The sequence below is a fragment of the Eptatretus burgeri genome, chromosome 8 (assembly GCF_056783735.1).
Source record: "Eptatretus burgeri isolate ZD-2024b chromosome 8, Ebu_testis_v1, whole genome shotgun sequence".
Lineage (NCBI taxonomy): Eukaryota > Metazoa > Chordata > Myxini > Myxiniformes > Myxinidae > Eptatretus > Eptatretus burgeri.
Genome location: NC_140968.1, coordinates 21,317,728 through 21,333,815, shown reverse-complemented (window position 1 = coordinate 21,333,815; position 16,088 = coordinate 21,317,728). Strand labels below are relative to the sequence as shown.

The following is a 16,088-nucleotide window of genomic DNA, read 5'->3' as shown; positions in this document are numbered from 1 at the left end:
TTTATGCTTTCTCTGGCTAATGGGAAACAGAGAGAGTTTTCGGAGTGTTGCTGATCGATTTGGAATCAGCAAAAGTTCACTTCATCGCAATCTGACTCATGTCGCTAATAGCCTGCTGATATTGTCAAAGGAGGAGATTCAGTGGCCGAAGGAGACTTTTGAAAAGAAAGCTATATCGAAAGAGTTTGAAAAGTTTCCTGGAGTTGTTGGATGTGTCGATGGTACGTACATACCAATGACCGGCAAATCCGGTGCGAAAAGGGATTTGTACATTTGTAGGAAAGGATTCCCTGCTATGCATGCCCAGGTGGTGTGTGACGGTAATTTGAAAATTCTCGATATCATCACAGGATATCCAGGCTCTGTAAATGATGCAAGTGTATTCCAAAACAGTGCTTTATACCAAGCCCTTCAATCTCTTCCAATGCAATATCATCTGCTTGGAGACTCTGCTTACACCCTGGAACATTTCCTGATGACACCATACAAAGACAATGGGAGCTTGAGCGACACCCAAAAGATGTACAACTTTATGCATTCCTCTGTTCGTTGTTGTGTTGAAAGGTGTATCGGGCTGTTAAAGGGGAAATTCAGACGTTTAAAGAATTACGAATGCAGAGGGGACGAGCTCATGTGCAAAACAATCATTGGCTGTGCTACTCTTCATAATTTCATTTTGAAGAGAGAGGAGGTTGACGAGGCAGACATTGACCTTTCGGATGTGGAAAGTGAAAAGGTTGATTTATCTTTCGTTTATTCAGCCGCACCAAATTCTCGAGCAAGTAAAAAACGTGATGACTTGTCCAAGAAACTGATCTGATTCTCTCAAATTTATTCCCCGACCTCTTTGGTTGAAAACATGCTTCGTCTCAAACGTATTACAATTGCATAATGTTGAAAAGAAAAATCATTGCCAGCAAACCATTTGTGGCAAACGATGACATTCCAAGTAGAAATGTCAACATTTTTATTACACACATAGGAAAAAGCATTTTCTTAAAAAAAAAACAAAAACAAAAAAACTTTTTTTTAATATAAAAACGATACACTTCAAGTATTGTCATTGTTTGAAGAGGATTTCATGTTGAGATATCTCTCAAATAAATCGTTTCTTCTCTTTTCTTGTTTATAAACCTTTTTTAACAACTTCCTGGCCTTCTTGTTTTGTGCTTCGGCCCCTTCCATGAAACGGACGGCCCACCAGGGTGCATCATTGTCATTTGATCTCAACTTTTTTTTTGCCGAGAGTGGCGTTGAGGTCCATGAGACTTGAGGGGACACCGTCTGCTCCTGTGAACTTTCAATCGGTGTCGTGGTTCCTGTCGTCTCAACTGCATAAGAGCAGCCTGCTTGTGCGATGCATGGAGGGTTAACGGCAGGGTCATTTTGCAGCAGCTGATCCATAAGATTAAAGTATTGCCAGTTACTCTTCACCATGCCCGTCTGCCTGTTCATTTCAAAAATCCGCCTGTATCTGTAAAATGATGAAACTGAAGTTACGAGTGGTTAAGCATAGGTTTGATTGTATTGTTTTGGTGAATGATAGTAACGTATGTTTAACTTTTTAAAGAACACGTTTGATTTTTGTCCCTGTAACAATATTATGTTGTCAAAACCAACTTTGACCATTTGAGGGATAGCATGCTAGAGAGAGACAGTGAGACTGGAGGGAGTGAACTAGATAGACTGTCAGTCAAAGAATGAACATCCTTGGCTCCATCTTTTTGGTACAATGTCAATGTACCTTGCTTTACTATGCAAGATAAAGATACCAAAAAGAAAAACATTGCTATGTGACTTGAACCTTATACAACTTTCTTCATCTTCTGTAACCCGATCACACTGTCGATCATAAAACAGATAATTGTTATCGACTGTCAAATCGCTTAATACATCTATATATTGTGGTGATGGAAAAGACCTACAAGCATTCAGAGACGTGGAGGATTTTCCCCCAAACAGCTATTTCTTTAGTTTGTATTTGTAGATTTCCTACCCATTGTTTAGAGGGAATTTGGGAGGGAGATGCATTGTGAGTTAGCATGTTTATTTCTGGAGTCATGCCCCCTGACTTTCCAACAATCCATCTGTTGACCCGATGTAACTCCAGAGACCCGTCGGTCCCTCACTCTTTGCCTTCCAAACCCTGTAACTCCCATGGAAAACATTCCTCGCTTCACCTGAATCAATCCTTTCATTCCTCACCCCTCCCCTCTTCCTTTCGCCTCAAAACACCCACTTTACACCACCCCTTCAAGTCTTTCCTCCTACATTCTCCACCCCCCCCCCCCAAATTACGCACATCACAAATTTCCCGATTGTGTTGAACCAATGGACCCAAATTACTCTTACTCTGTACAAAAGATTTTTAATTGTGTGCAGAGCATCACAGTCCACCATTTTGACCTACTTGAAGTCGCATGACTGGAACGAGCTTTGCAATCTGTTAGTCAGGAGCGGAACCTTGCTGCAAAATTTCAGCCGGATCGGCCAGCAGTTTGTCCGGAGACAGACAGACGGTGCACGATAACAACACCTTATCCGGAATTCCAATTCCAGAAAAGCTAAAAATTATTTTATCTGGATCTAAACAATTAGTCGTCACACACCCAACCTGTCCTCCCAAGTTTTGATATATCCTGTTCAGAGACAAACAAACGGGTGAAAACATAGTCTGTCCACCTTCGGTGGCAGAGGTAAAAAGGCCAACATTGTTGTGCAATGTTAAAAGGAAGTATAAATTCAGAAAAATTCAAGGCCTGCAAAAAAAAAAAAATTCTTATGTTCTCTTGCATCGTCATCCCAAAGTTAGAAAATTCCAGAAACATTACCGATCCTTTAAATTTCTCCATTTCTTGTCCACCTCCTCCACAGTGAAGGTCATGCCCCCCTCCGTGTTGAGCTTCGTGGTGATTTTCTGCCACACATCCTTCCTCTTAATGAAGTGGTTATCAAAGGAGGCCTTGTTCTCTTCATACAAGCGAATGAGGGCTTTCACCTTTGTGTGACTCCAGACTGAGCATCGAAACGAGATAAGATACAAATTGCAATGATTAAAATGAAACTTGCAAAATATGTTCTCTCTGCATTGAATGGTTGGAGTGCGATAAGAAACCTCATCTATCCGCCTAATGATGGAAGCAACTCTTGTGGCCAGGTTGTGCAAAAGGAAGAAAATGTTTAAGGTTGAATTGATACTGAAGATTATGCATCATCAGAGCAATCATCAAAATAATCTTCTTCTTAAAGGTGCTACAAACAATATAGCTTAAAATAATGTGTTCAACAAAATAATTTTCACAATAAAGATGATTATATCAGATCAAATTAATCACATGTAAAGGGAGATTATTTTGTGGCCATCTGTGTCAACATACTCTTTTTGCCGTCGTCCTCATGAACAACATCTTCATTTGGAATGCCTTCAGCTGAGGTTGTATTTGAGGATGAAGCTGGTTGGACTTCTTCCATAGTTCCTGCATAACTCAGAAATAAAATAAAAGTTCATTTAACAATAATCGAGAGCTTCAGATGAGCAATGTGTTAAAAAAAAAATAAAGGTATGTATAATACAAATGTAAATGAGTGTTGGCTTGCCATTGACTTCCTGATAAAGTTTGCCCAGCTCAGCACAAACTGGGTACCCCCCCAAAGTGACTTCAGCTAAGGTATCCTCATTGGGGACTTGGAGGTGGTTTTCTTTCCTTTGATCTTCAAATATCTTGATTGAATTGTATATGCACAATCCTGTAATTAAAAGAAGAAAAAAAAAAAAACATTTCACATGAATGATAACCACAACCATGATGCTGTATGAGAGTACAAACACCCATGAAGGTCTAATAATTACACAATAATCAAAAATAATACTTAAAAATTAAAATAATTCCACTATAACATGTTGAAATATTATCAGAATGTACAGTACCAGACTCCAACTTTTTCACATTTTGTTGTGTTCGTCTGAATGTAAAATGGATGAAATTGATATTTTTGTCACTGAAAATTGAACTCGGCCTGAATGCAAAGCACTCTGGCGGAAACCGAGCACAGCTCATCACAAAATCTAACACCATCCCGACTGTGAAGCATGGTGGTGGCAGCATCATGCTACGGGGATGCTTTTCAGTGACGGGGACTGGGAGACTTGTAAGGTTAGAGGTTACAATGAAGGGAGCCAAATACAGGCTAATCATTGAGAACCTGTTTCAGAGTGCAAAAGACATTCGACTGCAGCAAATATTGACTTTACAATAGGACAATGACCCCAAGCATACAACCAAAGCAACACTGGAATGGCTTCAGAACAAGTATGTGAAAGTCCTTGAATGGCAAAACCAAAGCCCAGACTTGAATCCCATTGAGAATCTGTGGAAAGACTTAAAGATTGCTGTTGATCGACACTTCCCATCCAATTTCACAGAGCGTGAGCAAATCTACAAAGAAGAATGGGACAAAATCCCCAAATCCAGATGTGCAAAGCTGATACAGACGTACCCAAGAAGACTCGAAGCTGTAATCGCTGCCATGAGCGCATCTACATAGTATTAACTCAAGGGGTTGAATACTTATTGATGCACGACATTTCAGCTTTTCATTTTTAATAGATTTGTAAAAATTTCTAAAAACATCTTTTCACTTTGTCATTATGGGGTATTTTGTGTAGATCGGTGATAATATATATATATATATATATATATATATATATATATTTTTTTTTAATCCATTTTAAATTCGGCTGTAACAACAAAATGTGACAGAAGTTGAGGGGTGTGAATACTTTCTGAAGGCCCTGCACATCAATGTTTCACTTTATGGCCGTGGGAGTGGTGGTTGATGTTAATAATTGGGTCAAAGTAACATCGAGTATAAATAGGCCTGATCAGCCTGTCCCCCACTGCGCTGCAAGAGATCGAGACGGCCGGTTAAAAATTTTATTTATTTAAAATAATCGCTTCTGTGTTTATTTATTTACTATTGAACTTATTTGGTGTGTCTTTCCAGACAATAACTTTTTTTTTTTTTTTAACCATTTGAGCTTTTGTCATCAAATTTACAACAAACTTAAATAATGAGAATATGGAGAAAACCGATTAATAAAATGTGTTGTACATATATATGAATAGTTTTTGGCAAGTTTAAGCTGGAGTACAAAGCGGACGTGGACAGAATTTGCATTTTGAGATGCTTTCGAGCTCGATGTGGATTTGCCACTTTATGATGTGAGCCCAAAGAGAAAGTTGATTTCATGCTCAATGATTGAAGAACAATTTTTTAAAAAAAGTTCCACCCAGCCCCAAACCACTTTTGCTCCTTTCCCACCACCTTGTAACTGGAGCCCTGCCTCTAAACTGGGCATGGGGAACCTGCAGGCCGCAAGCGAGCCGGCCTGATATGGGCCAGTGGCATTGTTTTCATGCCACCCACGTGGTGATTTGTTTTTTTTTCAGTATTTTGCATATCGCTATTATATGGGATAATGTGGAGGTGTGCAGACTTGCCAAGGAGCTGTCTCGTCTGGGTTCGAATCTTGACACACCTGTAAACTACCGTCCTGGTGTTTCGCATGCAGCGTGATATGTACATGCGTGTGTGTCCTACGGATGGACGTTAAACTGGGGGTCCCAATTGCTAGCATCAGTTGACACACGTTAAAGACTCCATGGCGTCCTTCGCGAAGGGGTAGGCGAGCCATCGCCGGCACCATGAACACATTACAAATTCTTCCACTTGCAGTCGAGTATTCTGTGTCGGAGAGGCATCCACAGCCGCGCGTGGCAAGATTTTTGAAAAAATAAATTTTTTAATCAAGTTGTAACCAACTCCCAGCGGCCGAGCCAATGAAACTGCCTCGACAGATAGATGCGTCTCACGACCAATGATGTACGGCGGAGAAGATTAGGTATGAAGATTGAAAGTCCCACAATATGTATTTCCTCAAAAATGTTATAACTTGTTTAAACCCAATAAGTTTATATTAAACCATATTCACCACTACAACCGATAGTATCATTCTTGGCAGGAAGTGAACAGGAACAATGAAAGCACTACCTTCAAGAAGGAAATCCAACACAGGTGGAGGCTATTCAGCCCATCATGCCTGTACAAACACACCGACCCAAGATCCAAAGAAAATGCCCCCTCCCCCCCCCAAAAAAGTTTTTAATTAACGATTAAATTAATAACAGGGGTGAGTGTGTATTCAGTTTCAAAACGGCTAGTTAGCGCTTGCCAAGCCACCCGTTCAGTAAGGTGGTCGGTTACCAAGCGTCCTGTAGGGCGCTCGCCAAGCGGCTTAAGCACTCTAGCAAGCACTCCATTCGAAACCGTTGATACGGGACGGGTGGCTTGGCAAGCGCTAACTAGCCGTTTTGGAACTGAACACACCCCACCGTGACTGGACTCGGAAAGGCTCCGAACTCTTCGATCCCAACCGTTGGTTCTCTCAAACCGCCTCCTCCCGTCCGAATCTGATTAAACGTACAAATCGTCTCGTTGCCTCCATTAACCGGTCATCAGGTCGATTTACACTTATCGAACAAACTTGCAATATCAAATATCAAACCACACACACAAAAACACTTACGTCCATTCAAATGTTTAATCTCTTCCTCTTTGACGGTGGAGTTGAAGAAATAACCACCGATCGTTTTGAATCCCACCACGGCGGCCATTGCTGCTCACATACGCTGGTGCTCCGCTCGCCAACTTATGCGGATGAAAGCGCTTGATTGGCTTGGCGAGCGGTACCAAGCGACGGCAAGCAGCTTGCTAAGGGAACACGCCCCTGGGATTGAACAGCTTGTGTTTGACCGATGGTGGGGGTGGTAATTGTCGGGGTGAACACGTGGTGGCGGTTGATGCGGTCCAATCCCTTCATGAAACGCTCGCCTGCGTCTGTAAACTGACGGAGTAGATCGTCGATGGTATGTTCCGTTACCAAGCGGCTTATCGTCCGCTTTGCGAGCCGCTCGGCAAGCCGAGCAAGCGATTAAGTCGAAGAGAGGTGCTTCTTATGTTTATCGTAAAAAATGCCATCGGATTCAAAACGACACCACAACCAAAGAAACGTCCAGACGTATATCCCCGTATTCGTTTCTCATAATGATTGAAACTTGTAATTTTTATCCTAATCCTTCAAGATCGACAAAATGCCCCCCCCCAAAAAAAAATCACAATGGTAGGGTCCAGGGTGTACGGATAAGCTTTGCAGGGGATTCCTCCTTCTGACTCCCAATTTATTTATCTTTCTTTTTATTCATTGTTTCCATGGAGACCGCCATGTTGTAAGCGGTGCCGAGCACTCCGTTCCGTTTGAGTGCTTGCTTGAGCTCTTTAAATCAAGCAAGCCGCTTGGCAAGCGATACCAAGCTTGAACAACAGTATTGTTTGCAACCACATCAAAGGAAGTGACGTTAGTATCCGGTGCGTCTTTGTGACCAATCAGCTTGTACAACGCTCGCCAAGCGGCTTAAGCACTCAGACAAGCACTCCAACGAAACGGTCGAGAATGAACGGCTGGCTCGGCAAGCTGATTGGTGAAGGAATACACCCCCTGATACGGAAGTTTCTCCTTCCGTTCACCATCAGACTCAACCTCGTCAAATATCCATTATCGTACGAAATCGTTTTACACGTCACTAAGTACATTATAATATCAGGGTATCGTTGGTTGTGACGTCTTTTTTGGAATCAGGAAACATTTACCTAACTTCCGGTATGAGGATAATTTAACAACAACAACAGCAGCAGCACGACCCGGAAGAGCTTGTCAGGAAACTCCTCCTCCTTTAACCAACATTTGTTCTTTTTTTTTTTTTTAACCTCCAACATTTGCATTGTCCCTTTATATATATATTAAATATATATATTTTTTGCAGTGGAAGCAACTCGAACATGTTGTGGTTTCTCCTGTTTGCTGTGTGCGCGGCCACTGCGTGCGGTGCGGCCGAAGACGAGCGCTTTCTCACAGTTGAGTTTGACGTGACTCCTGGCGGACAGGTTCATTCCTTCTCAAAGTCTCTGGTAAGGAAAACAACCTGATTGCCCATTACTCGTGTTTTTGGGCAAGCAACAAATGCGGCGGCTCCAAAATCTCATGGAAAAAGTGTGTGTGTGTGTGTGTGTGTGTGTGTGTGTGTGTGTGTGTGTGTGTGTGTGTGTGTGTGTGTGTGTGTGTGTGTGTGTGTATATATGTGTGTGTGTGTGTGTGTGTGTGTGTGTGTGTGTGTGTGTGTGTGTGTGTGTCTGTGTGTGTGTGTGTGTATTGGGTAGTCGATGTAGTCGAAAAAAAGAATTTGAAATTTTTGAAAAATCATAAAAAAAAATATTTTTTCGAAAATCAAAAATCGGGCCACGAGCGACTGTGGGCAGTACATTCTGCGATATTGTCAAAAATTTCCAGCCGGATCCCATGAAAACTGTCGGAGAAGATAGACTTTGAATGAACCCTGGTCGAAAACAATAAAAAAACGAAGTTCGTTATATCTCAGGGACTATGAGTCAGAGATGCATGAAACTGGTATGGTAGGTTCATGGTATGTCCTCGTAATGTGTGAGAAAGAACCGTTGCTATGGACCCCTCCGTTGCCTAGCAACGGCCGAAAAACCTCTAAATGTGGGGGTATTTTAACGAAAAAACAATCTGCAGCATTAATCCTTGAAGCTGGAATCATGAATTTTCTTGTGCTTAATCCTCAGGTCATTCCCCATCGAACGGACCCATCGCGTCAGGTTCTATTGGGGAGTCGACTACCCATGTCCGCCTACCGGTGTGTGTGTGTGTGTGTGTGTGTGTGTGTGTGTGTGTGTGTGTGTGTGTGTGTGTGTGTGTGTGTGTGTGTGTGTGTGTGTGTGTGTATATGTCTGGCCTTCTTCTTGGAACTACGCTGCAGTCATTGGTCTTTATTTTGATTCAGACATTGAATTGCATAAATGAAAAAAAAATTGCAAAGAATGGAAATAAACTGGAAAATTTGCCATTTTAAAACGCAACACAGCATGTTTCCACTTAACATCGTGGATGTGTTCCCAGAAAGTGCGACGTTAAGGCCTAAGTCACATTTGCTCTACGGCGAGGATACGGCGGCCGTACGCCCTCTGAATTTACAGAAACGTGCGGCGGCCACAGAATTTCTGCGGTGGCCTCAGGTTGGCCCTACACCGTTTGGCTATATTTTACAGGTGGTAAGGTCGCCGTGGAATTATAACGCGGAGTTATAACTTTTTTCATTTCTACGTTCGCGTAGCAATTCGACAAGTCGAAACAAAAGAACTGGTAAAAAAATAAAATAAATTAACCCATTCGTTACCATCCGTCTGGCCGCACGTTCGCCTTAGGGCCCCCTGCGGTCGCCTTGCGACATCAAATCAAAGACCGTACGGCAACCCCACGTTTTCGGTCTCCACAATTCCTAAGACCCAAGGCCTAAGTCACATTTGCTCTACGGCGAGGATACGGCGGCCGTACGCCCTCTGAATTGACAAACGTGTGGCGGCTGCAGAGTTTCTGAGGTGGCCTCAGGGTGGCCCTACGCCGTATGGCTATATTTTACAGGCCGTAAGGTCGCCGTGGAATTATAACGCGGAGTTATAACTTTTTTTCATTTCTACGTTCGCCATAGCAATTCGACAAGCCGAAAAAGAAAAAAAACTGGTTAAAAAAAATTAAATATTTATAAAAATGCCGTGCGGCTCCCCGAAAAATAAAAACACATGTGACTGCTACATTGTGTGACCGTGGAAATACTGCGGCCGCCATATAATTGCTAGTGGCCGTAGATTTTGGAGACTCCACGGCTGCCGTGGCAAATGTGATTTAGGCCTAAATACGCCGTGCGGCTCCCTGAAAAATAAAAACATATGTGACTGCTACATTGTGTGACCGTGGAAATACTGCGGCCGCCGTATAATTGCTAGTGGCCGTAGATTTTGGAGACCCCACGGCCGCCGTGGCAAATGTGACCTAGGCCTCGGAAAAACGACATCAAGCACGAGATATTCCTATGGACTATATAATGTTGTTATAATGGTGGGTGGGGGGGGGGGATGTGTTCCCAGGGCACATTTTTGGTCACCCTAACATAAGTTTAATCTCACTAAACTACACATTAGAGACGATAATAAAAAATAAACAAATGGACAATGAAATGAACAGTTGCAGGGTTACTCACCAAAATGTAGCACCGACATGGCTTGTCGGGATGGGAGAGGTGCATGTGTAGAGTGGATGCGTTGCAAGGAGGGAGATCAGGCTTTCATGTCTTGGACGACCGCTCAAATAATTTGTGGGTTGGGAAGGCAAATATGAGGTAAGCCCACAGTGATAGGCTCTCCCTCACCATGATTGGGCGTTCTGGTGAGTCGCGCGGTAAATCTGCAATTGAGAAATCTCCGATCGAGCAATGGAACTGCTGTGTGGCAAATCCAGAGGAAGAAGTCATCACGAAGGTGCTGCTAGACTGAGCGATCAAAGCACCTGGGAAATACAAATATTGTCCTGTATTTGTACAAAGATTAATCTTGTGTTGAGAAAACTGAGAAAGCTGCTCGAAGCTGCAAAGCTTGGTGGACAAACATTGAGTGCTTGTATTACAATGTTTTAGGTGTTCATGTTTATTAAGGTGTTGTGAACTGCGGCAAAATGTAATGTGCTATGTGCTTGCACAATATAATGTGCTATATGTGCAAAATGTAATGTGCTATTATCATGATTCTGTAGCTTCTTTTATATACGTATTATGTACACCAAATATATTTTGGTGTACATAATACGTATTTATATACGTATTATGTACACCAAAAAGCACAAATTTTATTTGATAACAAACTTGTTGAACTATTTACAGTCCTAATTTATCCGAAAGGTCATCCCACAAATAATTCATATAATGTGTTCAAAACATCTCACTAATATCCATGACACTGGAAATACCATAGCTGGCGATGCATTGTGAATGTCGGGGAGGAATTAACACCTACATTGTTCTGACTGACAGTTTTGCTAACTACGGTAGTTGATTTTGCTTCATCTTATACTCCAAATAGACTTATCTATGAATGAATACAGAAAAAGGGGGAATTGGCCAATTTGACTTGGACTTCACATTGACATGCGTTGAAAAATACAGTATCTTTTCATGATGGTATTTTTTGGAGTACAAGTTTAATTGGCTAATTTTTCGTTCCTTTATTCATAGACAAGTCTATTCGGAGTATAAGACGAAGTAAAATCAACTACGGTCATTAGCAAAACTGTCAGTCAGGTCAATTGAGGTGTAAATTCCTCCCTGACACAAACAACACCTCGCCAGTTGCCATACTTCCAAGGTCATGAATATTAATTAGTGAGACTAGCAGATACCCGTCTGTGACGGGTATTGGGTACAGGATGGATCACAATACTCGGTTACGGTAGTTTCTTTGGATGTTTTGCGCCGCATTCAACAGCTCAGTTCATATTGGTCGCGTGTCTGGGTGCCCATGGTAGCGTTTGAGACCGGTCGCTTTAGATTGTTGGCCTTGACACACAGTGCCGGATGAGTAACATGAACGATTTAAAATATTCATCGTTTCTATATTAGCTCCATCAACAGATTAACAACATGGCAGGATAATAGTTGTAAATGCTGAGTTGAATATACGTCCTGAACTCATGGACTTGGTTAAGTAAAGCACCTCGTCTGGGAACCAGCTGTTGGTTTGCCGCCGGTTTGTGATTGTGACGTCATCGATTCCCTCTTTGAAAATTCTATCTATATTGGAATTTTTGAATCTGCTATCACCTGTGTAAATACATGGAACACATAATGTGAAGATTTTGGAAGTATGAACAGAATATGTTTGTAGAAAAGTGTGTTTAGAAGTTCCAGGCTTACGCCCATTATATTATGATTATATTAATATTATGATTATGATATTCGATTTTTTTTGAATCCGCTATCACCTGCGTAAATACATGGAACACATAATGTGAAGATTTCGGATGTATGGAACAGAATACGTTCGGAGAAAACTATGTTAGAAGTTCCAGGCTTACGCCCATGATATTATACATTATGATTACATTAATATTGTGATAATGATATTCGATTTTTTTTTGAATCTACTATCACCTCTGCAAATACACTGGACACATAATGTGAAGATTTTCGGAAGTATGAACAGAATATGTTCGGAGAAAAGTGTGTTAGAAGTTCCAGGCTTCTTCTTCTTCTTTCGGCTGCTCCCGTTAGGGGTCGCCACAGCGGATCATCCATTATGATCCGCATAGTGATTTGGCACAGGTTTTACGCCGGATGCCCTTCCTGACGCAACCCTGGTCGCCTCTTACGACACAGGGATATGGTACACCTATTTTAACCGGGGTATACACCGGCCCAGTATACTGGTACTCATTTCGCCGACCTCGGAAGGATGACAGGCTGAGTCAACCCCCTGGTGTATTAATTCAGTGGCTCAACGGGGCTTGAACTCAGGACCTCTTGGATCCCAAGCCACTGCCCTAACCACTGCACCAACACCAGGCTCTTAGAAGTTCCAGGCTTACGCCCATTATATTCTGATGTTTTGTACATATTATTTGAATTATTTATGGGACAACCTTTTGGATAAATTAGGAATGTAAATATTTTTTTCAACACATATTTGTTATCAAGTCTAGTTGCAGTATTGAATACTATCTACAGAATCATTATCAGCACTGGTTTAATGCACATTACATTTTTCCAGTCCCAAACACATTTCTCGCTGACACTATTTCCTGTGCGCCGTCATAGTCCCACCATTTTCCTCAGCGAACCTAATGACTTCCAACTTAAAAGCTGCTGTGTACGACTTGCGTGACTTTACGGGAGGCACTTTGAGATGACTTAGTAAGGATAGCTGCATGTGATTGGAATTGCAAGGGATGGATCAAAACTTAATTGATGAGTGTGTGCTCATTATTCATTGGATGGTTTCACATGCAGGTCAGTGAACTGATTAATGTTTAATTGCTCACCCAATCGGCAAACGTTCTTGGCAATGATTTCTTTCGTGTGTTTTAAATTAACAATTACACAATTTATTTCAGAAAAGATCACGCTTTCACATTTTTTTTTTTTTCGTTTATGCAATTCAATGTCTTTTAACCATAAGATAAGTCGATTATGAGCATAAGTCAAGGACCGGATTTCCAAGGGCAAAAAAGTATCGATGTATACGCTGAAAAATATGGCATACAAAATTACTTCTGCTTTTACAATCCCATGACTTCATGCTAGACTTTGGTCCACCATGTCTTGGCTAAATGTTTCCGGTGTTGCGTTCCCCCTCAACTCACGGCAGAGCCATGTCATCATGTTTGGACATTTACATGCAGATAGCCATTGTCGAAGAAATTCTCAATTCCTCCTGTACATTTGAGTCATTTATTAAAAACAAACATAAACAAATAGAACAAGGGAACGATATGTAATCTGAAGCTGACAAAAGTGTAAAAATACATCTGGGTATCTCCTCAAACCAACATTCCATTAGAGCTAAAATAACATCTCCAGCCAGACTTACAGACACCAAATATAATTATTTATATGAGAAATCCTTAATAAGCAGAATAAATTAAAACAATAGGTAATTCTATAATTCTGAATAACGATGAAAGATTACTTGAAAGGTCAATCTGTTTTGGGCACCTTTACAAGGCAGATTGATCATCTTTCAATACAGAAAAAGAGATATAAGGTCATTTAAAATGTAAATATATATTATTAAGATAGATATATGTTCAGCACATAGAATTGTAATAATCATGTCATATTTATGCCTGGTGTTAGCTTAATGGTTAGAGTGGTGGGCTTGGGATCCGAGGGTCCTGAGTTCAAATCCTGCTCAACTGTTGAATTAATACCAGGTGGGGTTGACTCTGCCTGTCATCCTTCCGAGGTCAGCAAAATGAGTGCCAGCATGCTGGTATCCTGCGTCGGAGTGGCGACCCGTCCAGGATTGTGCCGAATAGCCAAGGAAACTGCTTAGGCAGCACCAACGCTCTGCACAGAATATGGTCCTGATGGATGGATGTCATATTTGAGTACATTTTCCATTATAGATTTACAACAATACATTTACTTTTCAATCAAGTTTAATTGGCAACATTTTATTACCTCCGCCACAGAAGGTGAAGGAGGTTATGTTTTCACCCCTTTCTGTCTGTTTGTTTGTCTGTTTGTGTGCAGGATATCTCAAAAAGTTGTGGACGGATCCAGATGAAATTTTGTAGACAGATTCGATGTGTGACAAGAACGAATTGTTTAGATTTTGGTGAAGATCCAGATTCCGGATCCAGCTACTTGAGTTTTTAAAGTGATTCTTCACCATTGAGAGATAGGGCTAAACTGATATAAAGCAGGATATCTCAAAAAAGTTGTGGACGGATTCGGACGAAACTTGGTGGACATGTTGGGTGTGTGGCAAGGACGAATTGATTCGATTTTGGTGAAGATCTGGATCTGGATACGAGAGTTATTTAATCTCAAAGTGATTCTTCACCATTGAGAGATCGGGCCAAAAACGATATATAGCATGATATTTCAAAAATGTTTTGCGCCCGATATGTTCTCGTGGATCAGGCATTGCGTGATGGAGGTATGTGCTCTACGGAGTGCCCTTCTAGTTATTATTATTATTTTTATTATTATTATTATTATTATTATTATTTATCACCCTCAAACCCATTTTGGAGAAATTTGCATCGACACCATCAATATATTCTGAAACAGGTGAAGCATATTGGGTACAATTTTCTGTGAATGCATATCAAGGTGTTTCTATCAATTCCACACAAGCTGTGTTGATTCTTTTCTTTCTCACTGTTTTATCAACAACCCCACCTCCTTTTTCAAATCCTTGTCTTACTGTTGTGTGTTTGTGTTTTTTTACTTGGCAGCATACATTTACCTGCACATTCACATATGCTGCCCAAGGAGGAACAAATGAGGTGAGGAATTGTGCGAACAAACATCATTGTATATACTGTATTAGCAAATACCCTTCACTGCACACATCAAAAAAATGACGTGTTTTATAATCGTGTCATGAATGGCTTAGCTGACTTCACCGATGTTACTGAAAATACAAGGTTTTGATGAATCCTCGTAAATATTTTATTTAAAAAATGAGTGTACAAATTGCTTTTTGGTCACACTAAAGTTTAAGGAGCTTTTTGTTTTTTCACTTTGTGTATTTATATACTGAGTCGTGGTTTCCTTTAAGAAATTTTGAAGCTGATTCAATTTGAATTGTAGTCATCCTGCACTCATGCCGGGGATGGAGAACCTATCTCCCCCAGTGAAGTTGGAGAAAACACTCGCCAAATGATGTAATTCTGTGCATTTTCAAACCATTCTGAAGTTTTAAAGATGCTGTGCAAGCATAATTTTATTCAGAAAAATGACTCGTTTGCTCAAAGTAGGATTAAGTTTCACAGTTTAGATGTATAAATCAAACCGTCCGAGCGTGCAATGCTGTTAGCTTGGCTGCCAGGTGAACTAACTCCTTAAGCTGGATGTGACTCCTCTCCTCTGGACTTTCTTCTCTGTCTCAATTGCAGTGCAGTGACTTCCTCGCTGATTAACTTTTTCCAAATCTCTAACTGCTGAATCCCAAGGTGAAGACTGAACATTGTTTGAACTTCTTTAAATGGTGCTCTTCCTGGATATCTTTAACTGCTCTCCCCAAATCTTTCAAACGTTTCCATGCTCCACCAACGGCTTCTGTTTAAACGAACACACCTATCTTGTAACTGTTCGACTCAACATAGAGGGCAAACCTGCAAATACATGTTCAAATGTCCAGCACACACCCAAGCTGGTGCAGGTGGTGGGGTAAAGTTTTGGATTAAAAAGTAAATATTTTAGGCTTGTGATGATGTAAATTGTGATTTAAATTTTTTTCAGGTATGTTTTTTTTTATTGTATTTTTGCCATTAAGTATGTGTAGTATCTTTAGCAATGCATACATACATCATATTTCATGCACTTTTAAAAAAAACAATTTGACCTCGTTTTACTCTTATCAACCTTTGAAATCACCTTCAAAGTCAAAATCAGAGA

General features: G+C 40.9%; 2 protein-coding genes across 3 annotated transcripts in view; one reads left to right on the top strand and one right to left on the bottom strand.

The window, feature by feature from the left end:
- Window positions 1–999: 999 nt before the first annotated feature.
- LOC147021271 (uncharacterized) lies at window positions 1,000–6,889 on the bottom strand. The gene is made up of 5 exons (XM_085891094.1): window positions 6,587–6,889; window positions 3,598–3,747; window positions 3,378–3,476; window positions 2,832–3,015; window positions 1,000–1,474 (listed from the first exon to the last, which is right to left on the bottom strand). Exons 1-5 carry the CDS (start codon window positions 6,672–6,674, stop codon window positions 1,051–1,053), a joined length of 945 nt encoding a protein of 314 aa, XP_085747220.1. The 5' UTR covers window positions 6,675–6,889; the 3' UTR covers window positions 1,000–1,050.
- An 863-nt stretch (window positions 6,890–7,752) lies between these two features.
- Window positions 7,753–16,088, top strand: part of MYDGF (myeloid derived growth factor) — a 44,711-nt gene continuing 36,375 nt past the window's right edge. The window contains exons 1-3 of one of the 2 annotated variants that reach the window (XM_085891096.1): window positions 7,753–7,770; window positions 7,881–8,025; window positions 14,924–14,974. In XM_085891096.1, coding sequence (XP_085747222.1) covers window positions 7,897–8,025; window positions 14,924–14,974 — 180 coding nt within the window. In that variant the 5' untranslated portion in view covers window positions 7,753–7,770; window positions 7,881–7,896. The other variant, XM_085891095.1, reaches the window with a different exon arrangement.

Bases quoted from the DNA above. Each gene is read 5' to 3' on its own strand.
- LOC147021271 (XM_085891094.1), bottom strand. From the start codon at position 6,674: ATGGCCGCCGTGGTGGGATTCAAAACGATCGGTGGTTATTTCTTCAAC. The intron at 3,477-3,597 runs GCAAGCCAACAC...TGAGTTATGCAG, and splicing joins ACTTTATCAGGAAGTCAATG to GAACTATGGAAGAAGTCCAA. The intron at 1,475-2,831 runs GTAATGTTTCTG...ATCATTTTACAG, and splicing joins TGGAGAAATTTAAAGGATCG to ATACAGGCGGATTTTTGAAA.